At 37.8% G+C, this 27,512-nt stretch overlaps 1 protein-coding gene across 1 annotated transcript in view; it reads left to right on the top strand.

The window, feature by feature from the left end:
* The window catches only part of rock1 (Rho-associated, coiled-coil containing protein kinase 1), an 85,059-nt gene that overhangs the window by 49,552 nt on the left and 7,995 nt on the right, over positions 1–27,512 (top strand). Inside the window, exons 7-26 of the mRNA XM_033993260.3 lie at positions 1,656–1,800; positions 2,295–2,433; positions 6,566–6,657; positions 9,324–9,483; positions 10,451–10,520; positions 10,955–11,043; positions 11,397–11,445; positions 12,195–12,330; positions 14,602–14,693; positions 15,655–15,901; positions 16,931–17,037; positions 17,212–17,356; positions 19,334–19,494; positions 19,996–20,180; positions 22,857–22,926; positions 24,117–24,220; positions 24,491–24,656; positions 25,425–25,518; positions 25,803–25,891; positions 26,378–26,566. Coding sequence (XP_033849151.1) covers positions 1,656–1,800; positions 2,295–2,433; positions 6,566–6,657; positions 9,324–9,483; positions 10,451–10,520; positions 10,955–11,043; positions 11,397–11,445; positions 12,195–12,330; positions 14,602–14,693; positions 15,655–15,901; positions 16,931–17,037; positions 17,212–17,356; positions 19,334–19,494; positions 19,996–20,180; positions 22,857–22,926; positions 24,117–24,220; positions 24,491–24,656; positions 25,425–25,518; positions 25,803–25,891; positions 26,378–26,566 — 2,529 coding nt within the window. The remainder of the gene's footprint in view (positions 1–1,655; positions 1,801–2,294; positions 2,434–6,565; positions 6,658–9,323; positions 9,484–10,450; positions 10,521–10,954; positions 11,044–11,396; positions 11,446–12,194; positions 12,331–14,601; positions 14,694–15,654; positions 15,902–16,930; positions 17,038–17,211; positions 17,357–19,333; positions 19,495–19,995; positions 20,181–22,856; positions 22,927–24,116; positions 24,221–24,490; positions 24,657–25,424; positions 25,519–25,802; positions 25,892–26,377; positions 26,567–27,512) is intronic.

Raw genomic sequence — 27,512 nt, 5'->3', positions numbered from 1 at the left:
AAAGAGGTTGAATTTTGGGTTCCATTTAGACAGACACAAAGAAAAATCAGTTTACAGAAGAACGGGCAGTTCGTGTTTATGCAGCTCTTCTCATAAGGACTTGCAATAATATGAAATATCTTTGATTTACCATAATACCAAATATGTTTTACAAACAACAACATACATTTATTGTATTCTAATAATATTTGTTCTGTATTAATTAGTTAACCACTTCTGGCAAAATCAGCTGGTGCCTTTGACCATACTGCAGTCATGTGATGTTTTGGCTTCCCTATAATGTAGATCAAACACTTTGACTTTAAAATTAGTATAATTCTTTAAGTTAAGTTATAGAAAATGGAATAGAGAAGTCCTATTTGCTAGTGCTCACATATCTTTTTGGTAACATTTTACAAGCTCAGACATGTCAACCCTAAGTGTTCACACCAGTGAGACCCCTGCTGAAAAACCTTTTAGATTTTGTTTTGGGGGGGTGTGCTGGTGACAGATCAAGATATTTGCACATGGCTGACAGCTACGCCTGACCTAGACTTAAGGGTTATGCACACCAGGAGTGACGCAAACTACACAAATACAGCACGAGTACATACAAAAAAAAAACTGTAGCTAGTCATGAAAACATAAATAAAACAAAGAAATAGTCGGGGTACACCACACACTAAAAAAATGACATTTAACAGTGAATGTTTATATGTGATCTGGTTTAACATGTAAATTATTCAAAAAGAATACATTTACACATTTCTTTGTAAATACTGAGAATTTGTTTAATATAATATACTTTTATTGATTTTCAGTTTTAATAAAATCTGCTCAGTTTGTGAATGTTGTTGTTGTTGTTGTTGTTGTTGTTGTTGTTGTTATTATTATTGGTCAACATTATTACAACAAAGAAGCGTCATTTTACAGAAATAAGAAACCAGTGTGTGGCGCTCCCCATCTCTGACTAAAATTAAGGTGAAATAAAGAGAGATAGACATACCATCAATTTCCAATTGTTCTGCTATTTCTTACCATATGGCGTCTTTCTTTGTATTGTCTTTATAACCACTGATGCTGGCATCATAAATAACATTATATTTTTCGACTTTAATAATTAAATTCTCATTGATGTCCATTTCTCTTTTATTTCTGTGGTAATTTCTGCGTGAACGAGACAGTGACAGTCTGACAGCCTCTCCTTCAACTCTGTCCGAGTAATGAGTGTTGTGTACAGAAACATAGAAGGCTTGCGCAGACAAACCGTCAGTAATAAGGCAATTCTATCTTTTGGAGTAAGGGGGAGTTTGCGTAGCAGCTACAGGCATACAGAATGGTAATGTACACCTCTTCATGGTGACCCCCCCCCCCCCCCCCCCCCAAAAATGAAATAATACGCTTGGACAGTTGTATTGGATTTACCGCTGTATCATGTATAAAGGGTTTCGCAGCATCGCAAACAATAAGAAACTTATGCACAAACGTGATAATCCATTGCACGGCCGTGAGACTCAAAATTGTGAAAAACCGTGAGTTTCACAGGTAAACCTTGAGACTTGACATCCATGCAAGCTGTCAATCCACGCACTTTAATTGCAATAAAAAGTGACATTTTTTGTATTGCGTACAATATTTGATGGTGTTAGATTTATAGTCCATGTCTCGTCTTTCAGGATGGTATGGTACGATGTGATACAGCAGTGGGAACGCCTGACTACATTTCTCCGGAGGTACTGAAATCACAGGGTGGAGACGGGTATTACGGCAGGGAATGTGACTGGTGGTCAGTTGGAGTCTTCTTGTATGAAATGCTCGTAGGTGAGTGAAAATGTAGTGCTGTTTTAAAATGTGAGAAACGTATGGCTGGCAAAATGTTGGGAAGCAAGGAAGACTTAAGGCCTAATGTATTCTCACCAGAAATGGAAGCTAAACTAAAAGACAAGATGCTTACAAAAGCTATAAACAAATAGTTTAGTGACTGCAACTAAATCAGCAATGAACAAGAACAGCAAACCTTCTCAATGGGATCACTATTGTATAGCCTTGACTTACTACAATAAGTCAGTAGTTATCCTGGAATAGAAAGTCAAATATACATTAAAACAGTGTAAAACTAAATATTTTTGAGATTGTTAATCCTTTAAGTATAGAAAATTGTGGCCCAATATAGGAGGAAACAGAAGAAAACCTCATTACAGTACATTTGAATGTGGCAGCAATCCCAGTAATCATGAAACGGATCAGGGCTTCCTGTTTTGTATTTGTTTGTATTTCAGCATTGTTTTATACGTCTGGCTCCTGTTTGTTTGCAGGTGACACTCCCTTCTATGCAGACTCACTGGTGGGAACATACAGTAAAATCATGAACCACAAGAATGCCCTGACATTCCCCGACGACAGCGATATCTCGAAAGATGCTAAAAACCTTATATGCGCCTTCCTGACTGGCAGGTAAGAAAACACAGTGCATGACTTCCTAAGGAAGCAGAACTTCTTATTGGGGGCACAGTGTGCACAAAGTACCTTGTATTTCTGCTACATATCCTTTTTAAAGGATGGACAGTCCTCATATATAATGTTTTGGAAAATGGGGAGGTTAAATTAGTATTATGCCCATGACACTGGAGTTAGCGCCTCTGCTCTTTATTAAAACAGAACCATCCTTTTAAGTATGAAGTTTCTTGGTATAAATTGCCTTCTAATGGACTGGGAGCATTGATTGTGTTCTGGCCCACAGCAAGTGTGTTTCCCCAATTGAACCAATGCAGCACCTCCTGCAGGTGTCCCTCGTTTTTAGTGGCATTTAAAGTAATTGTAGCTAAAACAAATTATTCCATAAACCTTACCCATTTTGCACTTCCACTACCTGCATAGATCTCAAATGTGCAGTTTTTAAAGAAACTTTGTTATAGCAATCATGTATTTTAATTTTAAAACAGGTGTCTGGTACTACACTAGGTTCTCAGTTTGCTTGCCTTAGCATCCAGGAAGTCTGTTCCTGCCTTAGTTCCTTGGTCAGTTCACCCCAGCAGTGTCTTCTGGGTTAAAGCATTTTACTCAGTTGTGGAAGCAGCTGCTTATTAACAGTAAAGAAGCCATGGAAGGTGTCTGCACTCTCCAGGTGAAATGACCCAGGAAGTAAGTCAGTCAATCAATCAATCTTTTATTATTTATATAGCTCCTTTCACAAAGCACTTTACATAGATAAAACATTGATAAATATTAGAAGCAGCAATAAGTAATACAAGTGAACAATAAAAGTGACATAGAATGTTTGTTTTTTTTATATGTTTTTATATATATATATATTATATATTTGTGTGTGTATATCTATCAGTAAAAACAATCGGTCCATTAATGGTACAAAACAAGTATGAAACAATACAAGTCTGTATAAACATCCTTGGATTCTGTGTTATTTACAGTTTACAACATATATTATACAAATATACAATTTAAATAAGAGTGGTGTAAACTTTAAACTGGTGGAATAGCTGTTTCTATTATACTGTATATATTGTAATGACCCGGGATTTATTATTATTATTATTATTTATTTCTTAGCAGACGCCCTTATCCAGGGCGACTTACAATTGTTACAACATATCACATTATACATTATTTCACAGTATACAGATATCACATTATTTTTACATACAATTACCCATTTATACAGTTGGGTTTTTACTGGAGCAATCTAGGTAAAGTACCTTGCTCAAGAGTACAACAGCAGTGTCCCCCACTGGGGATTGAACCCACGACCCTCCGGTCAAGAGTCCAGAGCCCTAACCACTACTCCACACTGCTGCTGTTGCAGGACTGGACTACGGACCCTGTTGTTTGTTTGTTTGTTTGTTTGTTTGTGTGTGTGTGTGTGTGTGTGTGTGTGTGTGTGTGTGTGTGTGTGTGTGTGTGTGTGTGTGTGTGTGTGTGTGTGTGTGTGTGTGTGTGTGTGTTAGCAGGGAAGCGGTAAGCTTGCCTCAGCCAAGATTAGTGGGTGATGTCTGGGGAGGTGGGGACATGAAAGCATAAACTGCTGTGTGAATGTGCTACTGTGAGTGTAAGGTTGTTGTTTGTTTTTGGTGAGACCTGGGGAATAAGCATCCCAATAAACCATAGATTCAAGTACCTGAAAATTGTGTGTGTCTCATTTTCCACTGTACACTGCAATAGTAATTTGGCTTGTGGGCATTGCAAGTCATTTCGGGAATAAAAATGCCAATATTCGTTATAATGTGAAACACAAATAAAACTCTATATATATATATATATATACAGTACTGTGCAAAAGTTTTAGGCAGGTGTGAAAAAATGCTGTAAAGTAAGAATGCTTTCAAAAATAGACATGTTAATAGATTATATTTATCAATTAACAAAATGCAAAGTGAGTGAACAGAAGAAAAATGTACATCAAATCAATAATTGGTGTGACCACCCTTTGCCTTCAAAACAGCATCAATTCTTCTAGGTACACTTGCACAAAGTCAGGGATTTTGTAGGCATATAGTCAGGTGTATGATTAAACAATTATACCAAACAGGTGCTAATGATCATCAATTCAATATGTAGGTTGAAACACAATCATTAACTGAAACAGAAACAGCAGTGTAGGAGGAATAAAACTGGGTGAGGAACAGCCAAACTCAGCTAACAAGGTGAGGTTGCTGAAGACAGTTTACTGTCAAAAGTCATACACCATGGCAAGACTGAGCACAGCAACAAGACACAAGGTGGTTATACTGCATCAGCAAGGCCTCTCCCAGGCAGAAATTTCAAGGCAGACAGGGGTTTCCAGATGTGCTGTCCAAGCTCTTTTGAAGAAGCACAAAGAAACGGGCAACGTTGAGGACCGTAGACGCAGTGGTCGGCCAAGGAAACTTACTGCAGCAGATGAAAGACACATCATGCTTAGTTCCCTTCGCAATCGGAAGATGTCCAGCAGTGCCATCAGCTCAGAATTGGCAGAAAACAGTGGGACCCTGGTACACCCATGTACTGTCCGGAGAAGTCTGGTCAGAAGTGGCCTTCATGGAAGACTTGTGGCCAAAAAGCCATACCTCCGACGTGGAAACAAGGCCAAGCGACTCAACTATGCACGAAAACACAGGAACTGGGGTGCAGAAAAATGGCAGCAGGTGCTCTGGACTGATGAATCAAAATTTGAAATATTTGGCTGTAGCAGAAGGCAGTTTGTTCGCCGAAGGGCTGGAGAGCGGTACACGAATGAGTGTCTGCAGGCAACAGTGAAGCATGGTGGAGGTTCCTTGCAAGTTTGGGGCTGCATTTCTGCAAATGGAGTTGGGGATTTGGTCAGAATGAATGGTCTTCTCAATGCTGAGAAGTACAGGCAGATACTTATCCATCATGCAATACAATCAGGAGGCATCTGATTGGCCCCAAATTTATTCTGCAGCATGACAACGACCCCAAACATACAACGAAAGTCATTAAGAACTATCTTCAGCGTAAAGAAGAACAAGGAGTCCTGGAAGTGATGGTATGGCCCCCACAGAGCCCTGATCTCAACATCATCGAGTCTGTCTGGGATTACATGAAGAGAGAGAAGCAACTGAGGCTGCCTAAATCCACAGAAGAACTGTGGTTAGTTCTCCAAGATGTTTGGGTCAACCTACCTGCCGAGTTCCTTCAAAAACTGTGTGCAAGTGTACCTAGAAGAATTGATGCTGTTTTGAAGGCAAAGGGTGGTCACACCAAATATTGATTTGATGTAGATTTTTCTCTGTTCACTCACTTTGCATTTTGTTAATTGATAAATATAATCTATTAACATGTCTATTTTTGGAAGCATTCTTACTTTACAGCATTTTTTCACACCTGCCTAAAACTTTTGCACAGTACTGTGTATGTATATATATATATATATATATATATATATATATATATATATATATATATATATATATGTATGTAATTAAAATGTATAAACTAGACTGTAAAAAAATGGTTTTAGTCTGATTTTAAAAACAGCAACAGTTGGTGCTTCCCTTAAAGATCTAGGCCGTTCATTCCATAGTTTAGGAGCTTTATAGCTGAATGCTCCACCACCTGTGTACTTTTTCTAAATCTTGGGAATAGTAAAGTAACCCGGCATCCTGTGATCAGAGTGAGCGTCTAGAAACATGTGGGGTTAAAAGATCATTTAAATAAGACCATTTAAAGCTTTATAAGTCAAAAGCAGGACCTTAAAATCAACCTTAAACTGTACAGGAAGCCAATGTAACTTTGCTAACACAGGGGTAATGTAATGTGTTCATACTTTGTTCTTGTTAAAACTCTGAAAGTCAGTGCTGGTTGTTTTTTTTTTATGGGCAAGTCTCATGGTCTCAACATAAAAAAGAAAGAAAAAAAAACAAGAATGGCAAAGAAAATGTATGGAACTATTCTCAGCTACAATAACTTTAAGCCATGTAATGTGCTAGCATTTAAAGTGAGGATGAAATTAGATGTCCTTAAAACCTTGATTTGAGACTTTTTATTGAATGTATCAGTATCGGCCACTGAAACTGTGTATGAGTGTACAGTACAGACCTGTGTTTTAATTCCTGCTGCTGCCGTTCTGCAGGGAGGTTCGGTTAGGCCGAAATGGAGTTGAAGAAATCAAGCAGCACCCGTTCTTTAAGAATGATCAGTGGACATGGGAGAATATTAGAGAAAGTAAGTAACATTTTACTAGTTTGAGTTTCATTTAAGATGGTCTGCATTTTGGGATGATAAAAAGTAAACATTTTCAAGCTCATTTATAGTGTAAGAAAAAAATCATGAATGGTTTGGGGTTCTGTATGTCTCTGGAATTTGTTGTGTTTGTTTTAAAAGCATTACAAAGCATATAAGGCCAGGTAGATTCTATATTCTGGGTGATGTTGTTAGAACACAATGTTATAGCTCAGCTTCTGTTGGGCATACTGTAGATCAGTGGTTCCCAACCTTTTTCAATGTAGGGACCACCTTGGTGGTTGGATTTTTCCCACGGACCACCTGCTACTCATTTTTTCAAAACAGCATTTTGAAACTCATTTTTATGTGTATATGTATAAGTACATGTAGAAAGTAAAGTATTTATATAATGTACCTAACTTCATGAGATTCTTGGGCTTGAATCTTCACTACCAGGTCAGCAAGGAATGTTGTCTTTTTGCGCATTGAAAGTTGCTGATGGCAAAGTTCCTGTTTCTTTTGTTTAAAATTGTTTATTTTTTTCACATTCTGAATGCTTTGTAGATAAATGGCGTCTCAATTTTGCATCAGTTCTCTTTGGATCCAGTATATGTAAATACATGCTGGTCCCTGCAACCGTTACCTCGTATAGCATATTAATCTATAAATTTCTGATGCAACTTATTGCATTCACTGAGTCTCCCCTCGATGTACATATAAAAAAAAAAACACTGGAACGCGAAGACGAGGTGGGTGGGAAGCAATTTGAATAATTAAAAAAATGATTGGAGAGTGTACAGGATGTTACTTGCCACTTCTGGTGTGCTGTGATGTGTAAATTAAACAGGATTGGTGACACAGTCGATACGATTTATAATGATATATTCCTATACCCCTGGTAACACTGTAGCACATATATTGTTGAAAATGAAAAATACTAAAACTGTGGTTTTCATGTTTTCTTTTTAATTTAGTTATTCAAACAGAGTTAGGAATATTCAATAAAGTGCGTGCTGAGCAAAAATGCTGGGACAGCCAGATTACATTTAGTTTCCTGAAGTTCAGTGAACAGTAGAATGAGCACAGATTAGAAAGCAGTCTATTTACGTGATTGCTAGATGTAGATTTGTGTTTTTAAATAATGCCGGCTAAAAAAAAAAAAGTAGTATGTCATTTTGACAAGACAAATGTGCCTTCATAATGTGTAAGTTATTTAGTTAGTACTGTATTTGTTTCACATAAGAAAGCTGTTTCAGTTAATGGTGGCTTTGAAGGTGATGCTTGGTATTGCATCAAAGGGAGCTGTAATATACATTATACAGTATTCATTTATAAACACACCCTTAATATATAAAAAAACAGATAAAGGTAAAAATGCAGGCTACATACGTGTCTTATAATTATGTGTCACGCGGTTAAAACAGTTTGTTGTGTTGCTTAGCAATATAGTAGCACAACGTGTGATTTGTGTTGAAATGGGTTTTTGCAAGAATTGTGTAACCGAATTTTTGGAGTTGTTTGCGGACCTCCTGGAGTTTACTCGCGGAGCACAGGTTGGGAACCACTGCTGTAGATGCACCTAGATTGTAAACTGCTTTTTTTTTTTTACAGAATCAGTTACATTGAAAAAACAATTCTAAAACAAGGTTTATTGTATGAGCGAGAACGTGAGAAACCAGTGCAGAAGAATGTTTATTTTTATGACTTTCTTAAAAGATTTACTTTACATTTGTTTATCACATGGTCCCCTGATATTGGCAAGAAAGTAAACACAACAATAATAAACAACCGATAAAGCACGGTAGCAGATGCAGTGTGATTTGCTGTGATGGTGCTAAATCCTCTGGATACAAATCTTTTGCAGGGTCTACATGAATTACTATTATTATTATTATTATTATTATTATTTATTTCTTAGCAGACGCCCTTATCCAGGGCGACTTACAATTGTTACAAGATATTTTTACATACAATTACCCATTTATACAGTTGGGTTTTTTACTGGAGCAATCTAGGTAAAGTACCTTGCTCAAGGGTACAACAGCAGTGTCCCCCACTGGGGATTGAACCCACAACCCTCCGGTCAAGAGTCCAGAGCCCTAACCACTACTCCACACTAGCTACTAAGCACTGCTATAATCAGCAGTTTTGTAGGTACTGTATGTTGTCATGACCAGCTGTCACATCTATTTGTCTATATTGTGAACCTTTAGAGGCAGTATCAAACAAATTGGCCTGGAATTACAATGGCACCCTAAAGGGTGATCCCTGCTAAGAGGCTTAGGGCAAGCACTTGGAGCAATGCAGAGAAGCTAACAGTGCCACTGCTTGTGGATAAATAAAGAGGTCTTCAAAACTCCAGCTTCAAATGAGAACTGAAAAGTAGAGACAAAATCTGTGCCTGTGCTTGTGTACTGTCTACTGTCCACTGGCCAGATGATCAAAATACTACATTGGCAGGGAAAGAAAACCCCACAAAGCATTACTGTGTATTTTTATCAACTTGGATATTCGGGGAGTTCTTTGCACAGTCTATGTGACTTAAATCACATTGAAAGAAGACACAAGGCAGTTCATTGTGGAGCAATTATTCCATGAATTTGTGTTGTCTTGCTCCACTTGCATTCCATTCCTAGCAGAACTAATTCTGTATTCTGTTATTGCAGCTGCAGCCCCTGTTGTTCCTGAGCTGAGCAGTGACATTGACACTAGCAACTTTGATGATATTGAGGAGGATAAGGGCGACGAAGAAACCTTTCCCATACCTAAAGCTTTCGTCGGCAACCAGCTACCTTTCGTGGGGTTTACGTACTACAGCAGTCATCAGTGAGTATTTAGTAAATGAAAATATAAAATGGTTTTGTCTATTATGATGCTGAAATGATGACCCTTGACATGTTCCAAATAATTTGGAACTTTTCACAATGAGGTCGGGAAAAAAGTTGAGGGGGTGCGGAAGAGCACTAGTAAACATCAGAGAGACTGTTGTCACTTTTTATAACTAGCAGTGTTTATTTTCACTAGCATGTGCACAACAGTGACTGTGTAATTGCTTTAATATATGTCGGACTTGTATTAACATGGGAAACATTGTTTAACCCTTTGCGGTCCATTTATTCACGTCAGGTCCAATTTATTTTCACACGCGCAGTTTATTTTAGACGCGCTGTTTAAAAGTTTTATTTTTAAAAGGTACTGCATATCAACAGGACACTTAGTACTGCATCTCCAGCCCCGCCCCACCCCTTGTTCGTTGTATTTTTCACATACTAATGCAATCCAAGTCATTATTTTATTACTATACCATCTCAAAAAGCTCTGCAAATGTCTGTGATATTCTTTGAGCGCTGGATGCAGAAGCAGCTATCTTGTTTGTTTACGTCCCTGTTATCTCTGTGGTGCCGGGGCTCAGATCCGTCCCTTTTTTTTTTTCCGGCTTCTCTCGGCTCCTATCGGTCTCACTTGGCCATTGAATGGTTTTCTCTGCGTTTTCCAGAGAAAAAACAACTAGAGACCTGTGTTTTACATCTTTTTGATTATGTTGGACAGGGTCTGACATCAGACTGGAAAGGGAAAATTGTCATAGGACTGCAAAGGGTTAAAGTGATGCTCCTTTTTAAGGGGTTAGAAAATTAAAATTCTTGAGTGTGTGCCTAAATTCTTTAAGGTTAAAATGTCATCCTCCAGTGGAAGTAGTATTTTAATTTAAAATGCATTAAGAACCCCACTGATAAAAGGAAAGCTGAATCTTTAGGACTCTTGTTGGCGTTTTATAATCAGTTTCTTCTTTTAGGTTTGGACCAGGCTCAAGTACGAGGACAAGTGACAAAAGAAGCAGTTCTGACACCATAGATAAAAGCCAAGTAAGTGCTGCTTGATGTGGTGTTGTGTTTTTTTTGTTATTTATTTATTTTTTACACCTAAGGATTAATCCTTGACTTGAAGGTGCCAGCAACACAGCAATAAACTAGAGTCTAGAACTCTTCTGAGTTGATGACAAGCCTGTACTCGATCAGGGTTGAGTTTACCATGCATATGACGGTTCTGCTGTCTGCAAGTAAGGGAATTAGAAGCTGAGGCCTATTGGGAATTTCGTAGGTTGTTATAACTTGCATAGTGGCTTGATAGACACTTCCATGCATTTTTTTCGTCTTCCCAAAGTTAACATTAGAGGAAAAACACTTAATAAAAAACAATTAAAGAAATAAAAGCATAGCTGAGTTTAGAGCCTAGCTACCAATGTGAAACTTCAGAAGGGTGTATTTACTCTTGTTTCTGTTCTGATTATCTTTAAAAGCTTGAAACATTGCAAAAAAGAGTGTATCAACTGGAAGAGCAGCTCAATAATGAAATGCAGCTGAAGGACGAAATGGAACAGAAGTGCAGGTAAGGAAATAGGAACTTAATAATTATTTTCTGGGATACGTTTCAAAATGTCCCTAAACTGCTGTCTGCTTGGTTTCCTTAGGTAGGTCAGTGTGGCAAATGGAAACAGTGGATATGTAGTAAAGCTTGATGATTGGTGTTGGTGTTGTGGTTACCTTGTCTTACTTTAGTTTACAATGGTCTAGCGTTAACATATGAAATGTATTATTTTAAAGTAAAAATAAACAGTGTTTCTATGAAAAGAGATAAAAATGGCATATTATGGAAAACACAAACAGTAGTTGGGTTTGATCTCCACACATACATACATTGTCAAGTCTGAATGTTTCAGTGCTGTCCGTTTTGATCCCCAGGACTTCCAACACAAAACTGGACAAGATTATGAAAGAGCTGGATGATGAGGTAAGGAAGAGGATCAACTGGAAATGCTTAGTCTGCCATTTTTTTAAATTTTTTGTTTTGCTCAGTCAGGCAGGAAAAACAGCCTGCTTTGACCATCCCAGTACCTGGGCAATAACCATAAATGTGTATGCGCTGGGATGGTTTAATTGGTTGTTTATGCATGATTTGTGCAAATTGGTTAAATTGGAATAGTTTAGTCTTGCAAGGTAGAAGCTGGGCTATGTATGAAATCTGAAAAAATATCCCCGAAAAGATTATTTTAGCCCTCACAGATGGAAGTGGAGAGAGCAACTCTATAGAACTAGGCACGCAACATCTCGTGGATTCCCTTTATAAATACAATATATGTATGCTCATTTGCCTTATTTTATGCCATTCTGCTAGCACTTGTATTCGCTATAAGGTGGAATACAAATAGCACTGTCTCATAACACTGGCTACTGACTACAATACAGAACAGATGGGGTGCAGTGAAGGTTATGATTGCATCGAAGGGTTCTGGTGACAACCTAAACCACAAGTGCAAAGCTCACCATGTAATACGTATGCTTATTTAGTATTATATGTATTTCAGTTCGTTTATTCTGTTTTTGTAAAAAATAGAGATCAACCTTCACTACAGATCAGATTTGATATGAACGGTATATGCTTCCCATACTCCTTAAGGATGTTTTTTTTTTTTTTTTTAATAAATGAAGAATACGTGATGGTTTAAATTGACATGAGTGTATCCCTAATCTCTTTACAAGGCAAACCAGAGAAAGGCTGTGGAGTCCACTGTATCACTCCTCGAAAAGGAAAAAATTATGGCACAGCACAGAGCCAATGAATACCAAAGAAAGGCTGACCAGGAGGCTGAAAAAAGGCGGAATGTAGAAAATGAGGGTGAGGTTTATTACTTTTAGTTAGTTAGTTTGTTTGTTTGTTAGTTATTTTTGTGTGATTAGCTTTAATAATATATGTAGTATATTTGTGTAACAATGTCATTGGGATCTATTTTAACAGTGTACACATAATATACCAGAGGTGGCCAAACCGCGGCTCGCGAGCTGCATTATTATTATTATTATTATTTATTTCTTAGCAGACGCCCTTATCCAGGGCGACTTACAATTGTTACAAGATATCACATTATTTTTACATACAATTACCCATTTTACAGTTGGGTTTTTACTGGAGCAAGCTAGGTAAAGTTTGGGTATTGAACCCACAACCCTCCGGTCAAGAGTCCAGAGCCCTAACCACTACTCCACACTGCTGCCCTGTATGAGGCTTCTGGTGAAATGCTGGATGACACTTTGTGGCTTGAATGAACTGAAGAAAGAATAATAAACAAAAACGAAAAGAGAGAAAGTAAAAATAAACACAAATTTATTATTTTTGTTCACTGTATTCATTTGTGTTAATTATTCTTTCTTCTGTCCCCTTCTCTCTCTCTTCTATTTCTTTGAGCTTGCCTGCATGTTCACTGCAAGGACATTTCGTCACTTGATGACTTTCAACACCGCTCGCTGGCGCATGCGTATTTCGATCACCTTGAGTAAAAGCCGGACGTGCAGTTGAAAGTAAATTTCATAATTTTGAATTAAGTGCTTGTTCGTTTCGTGCAGACAATGGCATTGAGCAAACCCCCCACAAGTAACAAACGAAGGTATGAAGCTTTAAGCCAGAATGGGAGGGAGAGTTTGCTTTCACTGAAAACAGTGGAAAACCTGTGTCACCTGCAACAAATCGCTTACAGACTTGTCTGTACAAGGCGAGCAGCCTCAAACGTCATTATGAAACACATCACAACAAATTGAGGAGAGACAAGCTGGTCTCTTTTACAAGCATGCCTAAGCAGTCAGAGATGCTCCTTTCGGCGTTCAGTGAAGGAGCTGATTTAATGACCGAAGCAAGTTTTGTATGGAATATCGCTCGTGCCAAACGTCCTTATTCAGATGAATGAATCTTTTTATAAAATTGGAATGCATGTTTAAATGTTATTGCAGGTCTAAAATTAATATTATATTTACATATCTTAGGTTTTGTCAAGAGCAGGTACTGTAATCCCTTACAAAATAAATACAGTGCATTTGTCATCCACAAAGATCTCAAAAGTAATTGATACACGCAGCAGTCATTTTTTTTTTTAACCCCAGCATTCAGATTTTCAAGGGAAGAGCTTGTCAAAAAGGATCCTTACAAAAATGTGTCTGTGGTGTTTTTGGTGAAATCAGGGCAGTTATCGTATTTTACTTCATAATAACTGAATATATTTTATTTCATGTGCGTAATACATACAGTATAAACAGAAATATTGGAAAATACTACATTGTTACATTTAAAGTGTAATACAATGTAGATCTACAGTACAATAAAAATTACACAGAAAGGCTCTGCAATGTTCTCCTTTGTTCTTGTGTATTTTGCTGCCATCAAGAGATAACAACTACTGCACAGAGTAAGTGCAAGATTCCGTTACTGTTCGAGAGAATTAAAAAAAAACAAAAAAAACAAAAAAACAATGCTAGTATTTAAAATGCCGTGCTCGCAAACATTTCATGTTTTACAGTTTGTTTCTTCTGGCTCACGACCATATGAAAATGTTGGTACGCGTCTTGTAGGGTCAGGAAGTTTGGCCACCCCTGTTCTATACCAATACTAACATTTCTAAACCTGATTTTCTCAAAACATATTTCACTGTATTTTTATTGTATGTAGTAGTGTTATCTAGAAATCACCCCAACTGGGTTTTTACAGTTAAAGACCAACAGGGTTTAGATCCACCACTGTTAAGATCAGTAATTATTTATCTGCTGTTTACTGTATAGCATTCAGTGTATCCAGAAGGTCATTTATGTTTTTGGAGGAGCAGTGTGACAGGAGTGTATTTCCATTCTGTGTGCATGTCCCAAGAATGTTTAATGTATGGCCTATGTATGCAATTTAACAAAGCAGTACGCTAACGATTCATTATTAAAACAGACATGACTTCACTGACATTTTCCTTGGCTATAGAATTGTGTTTTATCTACCTGACCAGAATGAATATGTTTTAAAATGAACAGATGTCGTAATATTTGTCTTTGATACTTTGCTTACTCAGGAGGTCACTGCTTTGAAAAATATATATATAAGAAAAAAAACAAAAACATTATGCTGTTTTGTCTACAGTGTCTACTTTAAAAGAGCAGCTGGAGGACATGAGGAAAATTAGCCAAAACTCTCAGATTTCAAACGACAAGATAATACAGTTACAAAAGCAGGTAAGTTATCTGCAGATTTCTTGTGAAGGAGACTGCTTTTTGTGAGTTGTTGTGACATTTCAGATGCTTATAGTAGATTTACATTTAGATTATTTATTTGCTTTGCACTGGGGGTGTAATGATACACTAATGTCATGATACAGTACTTATTGCTACGCAGGTCACAATCCAATCCAATCCAATGTGTCATGATTCATGTGGTGGTCCTGATGGGCTACTTGTAAATGCATAAGGCCATTTATGATGGATGATTTTGTTAAGACACAAGTTAAATGAGACAGGGAGAGTATGTGTTCATACCAACTATAAAACACACTTATTCTTTCTTCAAGAACTACTTAGTGAACTACAATGAGCTATGTTTACTGGTCTTGTATCACAATACACGCCTCTACTACGATACAATATATCATATAAAGAAAGTATCACGATTCATAGGTACTGTACACAGCAGATAATAACCAGAGGTTCAAATTAAGACCTTCGGTACCAAGTAGCTCACTCAAACAACACGAAGATAGGGAATGTAAATAGGAGCCGTTACAAGTGTCATAGATGGTGCCTAGGTAACCTGCACAATGTCTACATTTTTGGAAAGGGGGCCAGAAAGAGAACAATTTTGAGTGCAGACACATAAGGAATGCTTTTGTTTTGTTGTATATTTGGTATGCATGCATTCCACTTGTTCAGGCCCAACAGCTACATTTATATTCCTTTATAAGAGCTGTTTAAGTTTGAAATAATTTTAAATTAGCAAACAACCCTGATGTAGTGGAACCTAATGCTTATTATCAACTAAATCTATCTGTACTGTTTTGCTGTAGTACCACTGAGTAGTACAATTGTTTAGATGCCACAGCATTACAGTACCAGCTGTTTGAACTAATATTGCTGCTCTGAATGAACCGTGCAGTTGCAGTGCTGACTCAGGCAGAGTAATAATGCTTTTGTCTCCTAACAGTTGGAGGAAGCCAATGATTTTCTGAGGGTAGAATCGGACACGGCTGTGAGGCTCCGAAAGAGCCAGACAGAGATGTCAAAGTCAATGAGCCAGTTGGAGACAGTCAACAGGGACCTGCAGGAGAGGAACCGCTCGCTGGAGAACTCCAAACTGCAGCTGGAGAAGGAACTGTTCCAGTTACAGGCAGCTCTAGAGTCGGAACGGAGAAATTGGAGCCACGGGTCCGAAGAGATCCGAGAACAACAGGGTAATTGTGAATTCATGCAGCACGTGCCTTCATTAAGGGATTGGGTTTAAGATTCAGTCAGTATTTCTAGGAGATTATTAGAGCCATATTTTTGTTACATTAGTTTTTAATATATACAGGGTTAAGTAGGTTTTATTAGATAATCGTTACAAGGCACAAAATTAGTAGTTATTGGCATTACTGTGAAAGTAAGGGATATAATATATATATATATGAATGGATGTTACAGGAAACCTATTTAATATGTTGTAGATGTAAATACTACCACATTTAGAGTGTGATGGTCATTTTAAGGGAATAATTCATTAGAAATGGGTGCTGTACATAATGAAATATGACCAACAGTAATTACTAAGTAATGCAAAAATAATTACTTGGTAATTAGTGTAACAACCCAGTAGCTGCACTGTAGTTTCCAAAAAAATACTTTGGCCTTTTGCCATTTTATAGAAGTAAACTGTGAACTTAGTGAAATTAGGCCACATTTACTAGCTGTCAAAATTCCTCTAAAACAGCCAATTAAGATCCTGGATTTCAATCCACACTCATCCAGTGATTATATCCATGGCTGTATGAGCAGGATGCCAGTGGAAGCATTGTACATCTCAGTTAAGCTCCCATTGTTAACAATCCACACATTAACATAGTTCTACTGTGTGTATCCAGCTATACAGTACACCATTTTACAGTTAATAGCCATAACTGCATATATTGCTGATAAATGGACCACACATAAGCAAATTAGTATCAATATGCACATTTTCAGATTGACAAGTAAACTACAAGATTCTCTTTAGGTTTAGCTTGATCCATCATCGATTTTAATATGATGAGGCTCATAATTCAGGAATCCATGCATGCACATAACTGAATGTAGTCTCAATAATATAAATCCATTTTTATAGGGAAGACTTGAAGTAGTAACCTGTCCATTTTCATGTCCCGCTTTCATGTTGGTGCAGAAAGGCCAGAGGGTGTAGAAAACAGTTGAAAATAATAACAGGTGGTTTACTTTTACTTAATTTCCAGCACGGATAAGTGTTTTACAAGAAGACATCAAGAACTTAAAGCTCATTCTTTCAAAAGTGGAAACAGAGAAGAAACAGACACAAGAGAGAAGCAATCATTTGGAAAAGGTGGATTTAGACTTCTCATATGAATTCTATTTAATATTACTTTTCAATATTAAAAGTCGGCACTGCTTAAGACCAAATATTGAAAATTACACAAGCCTGACCCATTTACTAACTAGTTCAAACTCCACATTTGTAGCTTTTAATGTTGAACTCAATCTGTGCGTTCCATTACAGGAAAAGAACAACCTTGAAATAGACCTGAACTACAAACTGACAACGTTGCAGCAGCGGCTTGAACAGGAGATGATGGAGCACAGGGTGACCAAGGCACAGCTGACCGACAAATCAATGGAGGAGGCAAAGTCGGTTGCAATGCACGGTAGGTATATGTTTTTGTGCAGCGTGTGACCCAGAGAGCCTTGATAATGGTCTCCGGTATTTTTAAAGGCAGTTGTGCAAGGTTTTATCCTTTCTTTAAAAGGATACGTCTTTATACACAAAACAGAAAACGTAAGGGAGAGGCTAGCATATGTTCACCCTTCACTGTTACCCCTGTGTGGCCCAAGACTGCCTTGGAGTGTGAAGGGAGTTCTTGCATTCTGACTAAGTGCAGATTAATTTAACATATACACAATACAGTATCCAAGCAACAAAAATTCACAGTATGGTTCGGTGTAGAATCCTATGAAGTGATCAGAATATATTGAAACAATTTAGTTTCACTTTAAATGTGTTTTTTGAGTGTCCATTTAAGTTCTGTTTTTGGTGTTTTGGGTTTTTCGAATAGTTTTCCAGCCCCTGTAGTCTTTAAGGTCAGGTCTGTTTAAAAGCCCATAGTTCTCTGCGAATATCTCTTTGCTGAAGACAACATTTGTCATGATTTATTGAATCAATTTGGACCCTGGCCAGGTTAACCTCTTGAGATGAAACATCTGTGAATAAGCACTCTTATGACAATACATTTTAAAATATACCAGACCAAAGCCCTTATAACAGACAGCACTAAGACATAACATGATATAAGTCAACAGACTAATGCAGTTGCTATTGGCAACTTTGTAAAGACTGTCCACAAAAAGAGCATCTTAATAACTAAAAGCCTGAAAAGCCTAACACATGTTTTGGGTTAAAAAGCCTAACCGATGCAGATTAATACACAAATTAAAATATCCTGCTAAGACTAAATTCAATAGGTGACCTGCAGGAACCATTAATGGAAACTACCTTGTCTCACAATACCCAGTGTGCATTTTAATATCCATTTCAATCACAGACAATCATTTTTAGGTTTTTGTTCACCAAGCCCTTATTTTTTTTACCTAGTTATGCAACAATTAATCGATTTATTGATCATCCATCATTAAATTTTCCAAGCTTGGATTACATATTGATGAGTCGCATTAAAATCAGAGCTCAGTTTTGAAGTCTACCATCGCAATTTGCATTAAAACATTGATAATGTAGTTATGTGCTTATGTTCGTGCTAGTACAGTAGGTAGCGAACATCAGCCCATTTCTAGAATACAAACGTTCAGCCTCTTGACATGTCACATCCGTTAATGTTTTATTTTCATTTTTATGATTTATAAATGAAAGCTGAACAATCTATTTTAACAAAAAAAAAGGACGAATGACACAAAAGGGCGGATGGAAAAAGCATTAGACAATTAGCTTTTGACAATGTTAAAAGTAATGTTAATTAACAAGCATATTTTAGCTCAAAATAACTGCGGTTAAAAAAACAGTATTGATATGTTATTATTAATGTCTTAACGGCACAGGGCAGCAGTGTGGAGTAGTGGTTAGGGCTCTGGACTCTTGACCGGAGGGTTGTGGGTTCAATCCCCAGTGGGGGACACTGCTGTTGTACCCTTGAGCAAGGTACTTTACCTAGATTGCTCCAGTAAAAACCCAACTGTATAAATGGGTAATTGTATGTAAAATAATGTGATATCTGTATAATGTGAAATAATGTATAATGTGATATCTTGTAACAATTGTAAGTCGCCCTGGATAAGGGCGTCTGCTAAGAAATAAATAATAATAATAATAATAACATATGGTGAGGACGTACGCGTAATCTTTTCAGTTGTTAATGGAACTCAAGTACTTAAGATAAAAAATATATATATAAAAAGTGTTCTCATTAGAATGTAAGTTGTGTCTTGCTGTTTAACTATTATGCACAGCAGCGTTTTTAGTTCTTCTGATGAAAATATGAATGTTCTTGATTTTGAGAAAGAAAATGTTGTTGATGCATCGATTTATTGTTGATTTTAAATGTGATAATCGACTAAGAGGTTGCCCATTGCACCACAATTAGTTGCTAAGTAACCCCTCTGTGTGTTCTGCTCAGCGATGGAGCAGAAAGTGTTGGAGGAGAGTTCTGCGCGGCTGAAAGCTCAGAATCGGGTGGTGGAGGTGGAGAAGCAGTGCTCTATGCTGGAGTGTGACTTGAAGCAGTCATTGCAGAAAATAGAGCAGCTCATGAAGCAGAAGGAAAGGCTGGACGATGAGGTAAGGTTGTTTTTGTTTAACTTGCTAAGATGTGCCGCCGTATGGCTTTTTTTGGAGGAAATTAATCTAATATGTTAGCCTTTGGTTAGCAGGTCAGGTAAAATGTTCAGTTCCAAACCGAGATTGTAATGGTCCTTCAGGAAGGCCTAGGTAGTCCTAGATCAAGTATAGACCGTTGGCATGTCCTCCTGTTAGTATTTTTATTGGTTGGTAACTTATGTCAAGTAAATCTCTGAGAAATATTCTAAAAAAGCAAATCCCATTTTGTGCTTATTTAAATAAAACAACTGAGCAAAACAGAGTATAAATTTAATATGAGAAACAAAGGCTTTTTAAAATCGTAAGTGAATACGTTGAATCTACTATTCTATTATTTGAATAGTTTTCTTTAATTGAGTTTTTCTTCTAAATGTGGGGTATTCTCAATAACAGTGGAATATTATAATAGATGAAAACAAAAAGACAGCACTGATGGCTCAGGTTTGTTGAATTGAATAACAGATCCGGCACCTGAACGTTCAGCTGGATCACGAGAAGAACAAGCGAGTGCAGACACAGAGCGAGCTGAAGTCAAGGGAGGTGGAAGCGGACAAAGTCAAGGGTTCTGAGAAACAGCTCAAACAGGAGATCAACACGCTGCTGGAGGCCAAGAGATCATTAGAATTCCAGTTGACGCAGCTCACCAAGTAAGTGTGTTTGGACAGGCATCAGTCACATCAACTCATGCACCAAATCAGAACTGAAGAGGCGCTCTAGCTGATACTTAACCAGTAGCAAACAAAATAATAGCCAACACAAATTGAATAATGTAAAACAGGCAGATTCATGCGCCCAGAGCAGTAAGTATGGTCTACTAAAATGTGTAATGAAATTAAATGTGTTTTTCTGATACTACTCAAGTAAAAAAGTGAAATTGAAAACTAAGACAATAGGGGCCCTATTTAGTGAAAACGTGTGCAGCAGCAAAAAACGTGATTTAGAAGTCGGGTCCCGGGCTTCCGATTGGCGCATCCAGTAAAGGCGCTCCATGTGGAGTGCAGGGTGTGCCCTATAGTCTGGACGTCGCGAGTTCGAGGCCAGGGTGGGAGGGAGGGTTAGGTCGGCCAGGGTGTCCTTGGCTCACCGCGCACCAGCGACCCCTGTAGTCTGGCTGGGTGCCTACGAGCTTGCCTGTAAGCTGCCCGAGAGCTGTGTTGTCCTCCGACGCTGTAGCTCTTGGGTGGGTTGCATGGTGAGCCCGCAGTGTGAATAAAAGCAGTCGGCTGACGGCACATGCTTCGGAGGACAGTGTGTGTTCGTCTTCGCCCTCCCTACTCAGCGCAGGGGTGGTAGCGGTGAGCTGAGCCTAAAAATAATTGGCCATTCCAAATTCGGGAGAAAATAATATAAAAAAATAATAGGCAACGACTAATTTAAAAAAAAAAAAAAAAAAAAGAAGTCGGGTCTCATGGGCTAACACAAATCAAATAACGAATCATGCGCCCAGCCAATCAAAGCACCGGGGGTGGGGGGGGGAGTAAGGTTACAACCAATAAGGATTCAACATTCCCTTTAAGAGCACCTGTGTGTCTGTGATAACAAATGGAGGGTATTTTAAAACCAAAAAATTTTTTTTTAGATGTCCAGCAGCCCAATTGAAGAAGATGAGCATGCCCCTCAAGCAAGGCTACAGTTTTTTTAGCAGCCTGCAGGGGGAGAGTGAATAAGAAATTAAACAAGTGATCTATAAGTAAAATTTAAGTTACATAAGAGAAAAAAAAATTGAATCAGGAGTTTTCCTTAAGTTAGGCATGTATTTCTCACCTTCGAACAGTGAGCCCTTTTGCTGCCTTTATTATCAAATCTTTCCTGTTAAAAAAATATATATACTGGAGGTACGCGTTTGCGTCTTAAGCAACAATAACTAAGTCCATGTTTGTTTTTTGTTTTTTTATTGGTCCGCATACGTACTTGCGTACCAGTTATGTGAACCTGTCTATAATGCTTTGTCTGAGCTGCCTGGCACTTGCAGCATCTGCAACCTCCTACACTGGGGCTTCAAGTTAAGCATCTGCTTCCCCCAAACTCTGTAATCTTTCTTCTGTAAGTTCAACATCCATTATGGAGAGCTATGTTGTGTAAAACACAAGAAACCAGGATGATATTGCTAACCTTCTGAGTGTACTGTAGTGTTCCCCCAGAGACATCCAAACATCAGAATCACATTTTGAGGATTTCAAATATTCGCTCAATTACAGTACGAGCACATTTAAAGGTACGGTTATACCTCTGTTCGGCAGGGGTCGTGGGGTCGAGCAGCAGTGTCAGTAGCCACCGCTTCAGTGGATACCCGTTGTCCCCTATCAACCAGCCTCTCAGACTGTCATCCCACTGAAACGCAGCTGCCACCTGCGAATTAGCGAGGATAAACAAGTCATGAGCAGAGCAACGATAGTTTGCATACACATTTGTGATGTAGTTGTTTGCATCACAGATCACACACTACTTGCACGTTGACAGAATAGGTCCCCTTACGATTTACGTAGAAGTGCCTATTCTGTGTTGGTGTGTGTGCTTTAGTGCTACAGCAAACAGCGTGCTCCCCCCATGTCTCCTTCCAGGTCAGCCTGAAGCAGTTGGCAGATGTCAGTGATTGTTTGTCTGTTGAGGCGAAATTGCTGCATACATTGTGTGTCAGACAGGCTCAGAAAAGACAGATGACTTTTAAATATTTGGGGACGTCTCCTCCTCCTCTGTTTGTCTGGCCACGTAGAAATAATTATTATTATTATTATTATTATTATTATTATTATTATTATTATTATTATTATTATTATTATTATTATTTATTTCTTAGCATACCAGTGCACATTCCATATTTATTTGATTTCTCTCTCTATTCTCTTCTCTTTTCTTTGCCTGCTTCCCTGGTAGTTTTACCGGTATTTATAGTCAACCATGTAATTTGGACACTGTTTAAACCTGGTTTTCACATGTCAATTGAAAAGCGCTCTAACTCTGTCCATGGTTTGCTAAATCGCTACATTTGTATGTACATGAGGACACTCCCCTAAAGTTCAGCCCATGCCCAGCGCTAACACTGACTTGCCGAGTGGGCACTAAAACACAGTTGCTAAATCACATATGTGGGCAAAATCACATAAGTCACATAATTAGCCTTTATGGAATCCCTTCAATACAATGTTTTATTATAAATGAATGCTTTGCGACGTAGGTTATGTTGCTGTGCTGGGGTTCAGTACATGTAGAGACCTGAATCTCTTCTCTTGTGCTGCTAGCACTCTGCAGACAGCACTAGTCCTGCATAAAAACAGCTTCAGGCAGCTACAGAAGTAATTGCACTTTTTTTGGGGTTTTTTTAGGCAATATCGAGGAAATGAGGGGCAGATGCGTGAACTACAGGATCAGCTGGAAGCGGAACAGTATTTTTCAGTAAGTGCAACAACCCCTTGTATTAATAATTATTTATTTGTAAACACTTTCATTGCAATAACAAATAAATACTGTTTTAATTATCTGTAACCGGGTTAATTACTTCATGTTTTGAAATTGGTTTGATTTTCGTGTTGCTTCAAATTCTCATGTCGGCCTTATATTAATTTTCTTAATATACGTAATATAGGTTAAAGTAGCGGGATTCCAAATAATAGTGTTATACGTCCCCACGTGTTGCTACAACTGTTTAAATAATGTACTTGTAATTTTTCTTTTAAATGTTAACATCCTGCCAACTTTTTACACATATAACTTTTAAAGTGTGTTTCAAAGCTTTTTTCAAAATGTCCGCTCTAGTGCACTGGGGTTTGAGATCTGTCCTCTAAATAACTGTAGGAAGAGCGATAAAAAAAGATTAAAAAAAAACCTAACAAGTGCTCTGGTATTTGTGGTTCGTAACACATCATGAATTATTATTACTGTGTTACCTGTTTGACAATGTAGGCAATAATCCTTACACTATCAGTGCACTAGAGTGGACATTTTGAAAATATCTTTGAAACTGACTTTAACCTCATATGTGTAAAAAGTTGTCAGGATGTCAACAATGAAAAGAAAAATGACAGCACGTTATTTAAACAGTTGTAGCAACACGTGGGGACGTGTAACGCTATATTTTTTGAAACCCCACAACTTACTCTTTAAGGAACAGATAGGCAGGTCATTCAGGTACCTTTTTTATTTGATTTTAAAAGCAATCGTTGAATAGGACTAAATATCAATTTGGTGCTAAGAACATCAAAATATGTTCCCTATGGTGCACACAAGTTGAGGAATAATCTTATGCAGTCTGTATGTGACTCTCATACCTACGCTGGCAGTTTTTGTGGTACTGGCGACTTTTTATAGTCGTGTTTCTTTTATAAGTAAAATGTATAAATTTCAGGCCACAGTGCAGATGTATAAAGGAGAGAAAGTTTCAGTAAAATATTGCTTTTTTTTTTTTTTTTTTTTTTTTTTTCTAAACATAAAATTGGCTTGGTAGCTGGAATTAAACTGGATTATTGCCCTTGATTAAAAAGGTTGAGATGAGGCCATAAACAGGGTTCGAAATTAATCCGCGTTGAAGTATAGTCAGTCTGTTGACCAATTAAGTCAGAGAATCATTTACTTTGATTTCTTTGCAGACACTATACAAGACTCAGGTCAAAGAGCTGAAGGAGGAAATTGAAGAGAAGAATAGGAAAAACCAGGAGATCCAGAAGAAGATGAACGAGCTAAATAGTGAAAGGTAAACTCAGAATATTAAATTATAGCTCTGTGGGAATCGGGCAATTCCACTGCTTTCCAAAATCATTAATGGTCCTGCAGAATGCCTTTTGACAAGGTAAAATTTAAGATTCTTATTGTACAGCAGTATTCCTGTGAGCCTTAATTTAAAATGACTTGTTCAGGAAGTCTGTGGTGTATCTGAATTAGCTGATCTGAAAAGCTGGAATGGCTCAGTTATACCCTGTGTTAAGCAGCTTTGTTCTGTTGTGACGGTGGTGCTGTTTTGCAGAGACTCCCTCTCCGCGCAGCTGGATCTGACCATTACGAAAGCGGAGTCGGAGCAGCTGGCCCGGGCGCTGCAGGAGGAGCAGTACTTCGAGCTCAGCCAGGAGAGTAAGAAGGCAGCAGCGCGGCAGAAGCAGGAGATCAGCGAGAAAGACAACACCATTGCCCTGGTCAGTTTACTTATAAATACCTGCTTCTAAACAACATCCTTTCATTAGGATGGCACAGTGCAGTTCTAAATGGTTGAGGAGGGATTAAAACCCCAAACTGAGAATTTTCTAGATAGCTTTGAAGGGTAGATGGGTCATAGGATAGTGCTTTGATATGCAAACCAATAATTATGATTCTGAAAATGCTGCACCTGTCTCTTTCATTTGTTGAAAGAACATTTTTGATGTGGATGCGCTTTCAGGAACTATTTTCAGCTTGACGTTGACATTGTCATGCCACCTCTGTTTGCAATATGTCACTTATTTTACAAAAAGCTTAAAGGGCAACTTGGTGTTTTTTAGACTCACTTTGTATCATTTTCTGTTTGTTACACCAACCTGGTAATGTTGGTCGTACCCCTGTGGCGCTCTCTGTATCATGTCTAAACTACCAAGTACATCTGGTACACCAGAGTGTAACCATTAACCTGTCCATCTGGCATGCTCTGTCCCTAGTGGATTTACTCTAAGAGAATGTACATATTGTCATTTTTTCAGGTTAGTAGTTACTTTGATGTACAGCGTCCACGTGATTCTGAGAGCTCACCACAGTGCTTTATAAAGTCATTAGGATGTGGTCATTGAAACAGAAAATTATAAAAAGTACATTTAAACAACAAGAATACACCAACAGCTGTGATTTATTCCAACAGATATTTATTTGCAGATAAGAGTTATTTCCCTTAAGGTCAATGTACACAGACCATTTGTTATTTTGTTTACCATCAGCTTGAAGAGTCAAATAAAACTTTGACCAAGGATGTTGAGAACCTCTCAAAGGAAAAAGCAGAGCTTGTTGACAGGTTAAGGGAACAACAGGAAGGTAAGCGAAGATTATTCCTTCTTTAGAGCCATATACAGTTGTGTAACAATGGATTAACAATACTGAACAGTAATGGGTCCCCCTGCTAATTACCTGCAATGGGATCCTAATAAGCAATCCTTATTGATTTAAAGAAAAGTTGATGAAGTTTTAACACATCTCATATTGTGGTCTATTCATTTCATGTCAACTGTGGTTGAGCCAAACACATTTGGACCATAGAATTGCCCTCTATATCATGGTTAAACAAATACATTTTTAATTGTGTTGTGTTTTTTTTGTAGGTTTCACATCCCAGAATGAAGAGGGAATAAATGCCATTAAATCCTATTACGAGAAGACTCTGAACACAGAGCGTACCCTCAAAACACAGGTATGGTGGCGCTAAGGGCGTACAAAAAAAATAATGACGTATGCAGCTTTGTTTCCAGAGTTCATTCATTAAGTAGTAATGGATTACAAATATAATACTATCACTCATGCATTATTTGTTCAATACGCATCTTTATGATAATATGTCATTGTTTAAGTTTAGAAACCAGTCTAAATCACCACTGGCGTATGTATGTCAGAGCTTAAATGGTAAGGTACACATTTACGAACTAACATGCTTTGAATTGGTTGTAAATGTACAAAAGATAAGATCAATGTGCTATACCCAGAAACAGTGAAAGAGGATGAGTCACTATGGAATAGCTGTGTCTGCACAAAAAAAAATGAAGTCCACTGAATGTTTGTTTCAACTTATATTGTATGAAAGATGTGTGATGAGAACGAGTGCAGGTGTGTTTCTGCTTATCATTGGTTTTATTATCCCAGTGAGCAAACATCTGAATAAATAACTCCTTGCGCTGTGTAGGCGGTAAACAAACTGGCTGAGATCTTGAACCGCAAGGACATGAAGCTGGACAGAAAGAAGGCCAGCACAGCGGACCTGCGGAAGAAGGAGAAGGAGAACAGGAAGTTGCAGTTGGACCTCAACCAGGAGAAGGAGAAGTTCAACCAAATGGCTGTCAAATACCAGAAGGAGCTGAACGAGATGCAAGCGGTAAGAACAGCTCCAAACCTGAACTCATACCAGGGGGCCATGCCTGAGGGTCCTATTCCTAAAATAGAAACCACAAAAAAAAAAAAAACTCTGACTCACAAGCTCCCCATAGGCCCTTTTCCACTGTGCTATGAAAATAAGGCGTGACATATATTTAATTTATTATTGTCATGCTGTAATCCCAAATGATTGCTTTTAGTAGTCCTATGTGTACTTCTGATTATTTTAAATCAGTAATATTGTTTGAGATTATTTGTTACCAATACAGCGGTTGATCTGACACACACAGTCTCCTAGTCGCTCTCGCATGCTTCCTTTTTATTGGCACTACCCAGGTATCGATTTATTAATTTGAGAATTAAGAAAATGTAGAAAATAAGACAATGCAGTTGTAAGCGCAGGTCTCTGGCCGGCGTAATAAAGACAACTTTAAAACACGCTTTCCATTAAGCCTTTTCTTAACTGACAGGATAAAAGTTTTTTGGCGTCCAGCTCTCCATGTGGTTTTCTGACTGTTGCATAATCCAGTTTATATCCCGGCCGTCACAGAATCAGAGTTCAGTAGAGGGGTGCGTTTTTGGAAATTTCAGTTTGGTTCGGTTATGGTTTGGTTTTACTTTTAAAAACTCATTTGTCGGTTCGGTTTTAGGTTTTTGTTTTGTTTTGTTTTTCTGGTAACAGTAGGAAAATATTACTGAGAAAACACTGGATACTATCGGTAGATCTCTAATGTAAAATGTATTATTATTTTGAGACGTGTTTTATTATATTATTGGTATTTTTATTTGATTTATTTTTTCCTGAAGGTAGCAGCATGCAAGGCAACAAAGATGTTACATTTTCTGATGGTTTTTAATGAAAATAATCAAATGACAATAATTCAAAATCAATTGCAACTGCAAGTTTTTAACAAGTGATAATATACAAATATTCATTATAAAAACAC

Source organism: Acipenser ruthenus, chromosome 3, assembly GCF_902713425.1.
Source record: "Acipenser ruthenus chromosome 3, fAciRut3.2 maternal haplotype, whole genome shotgun sequence".
NCBI classification, from domain to species: domain Eukaryota; kingdom Metazoa; phylum Chordata; class Actinopteri; order Acipenseriformes; family Acipenseridae; genus Acipenser; species Acipenser ruthenus.
This window is presented reverse-complemented; position numbering and strand designations above follow the sequence as displayed.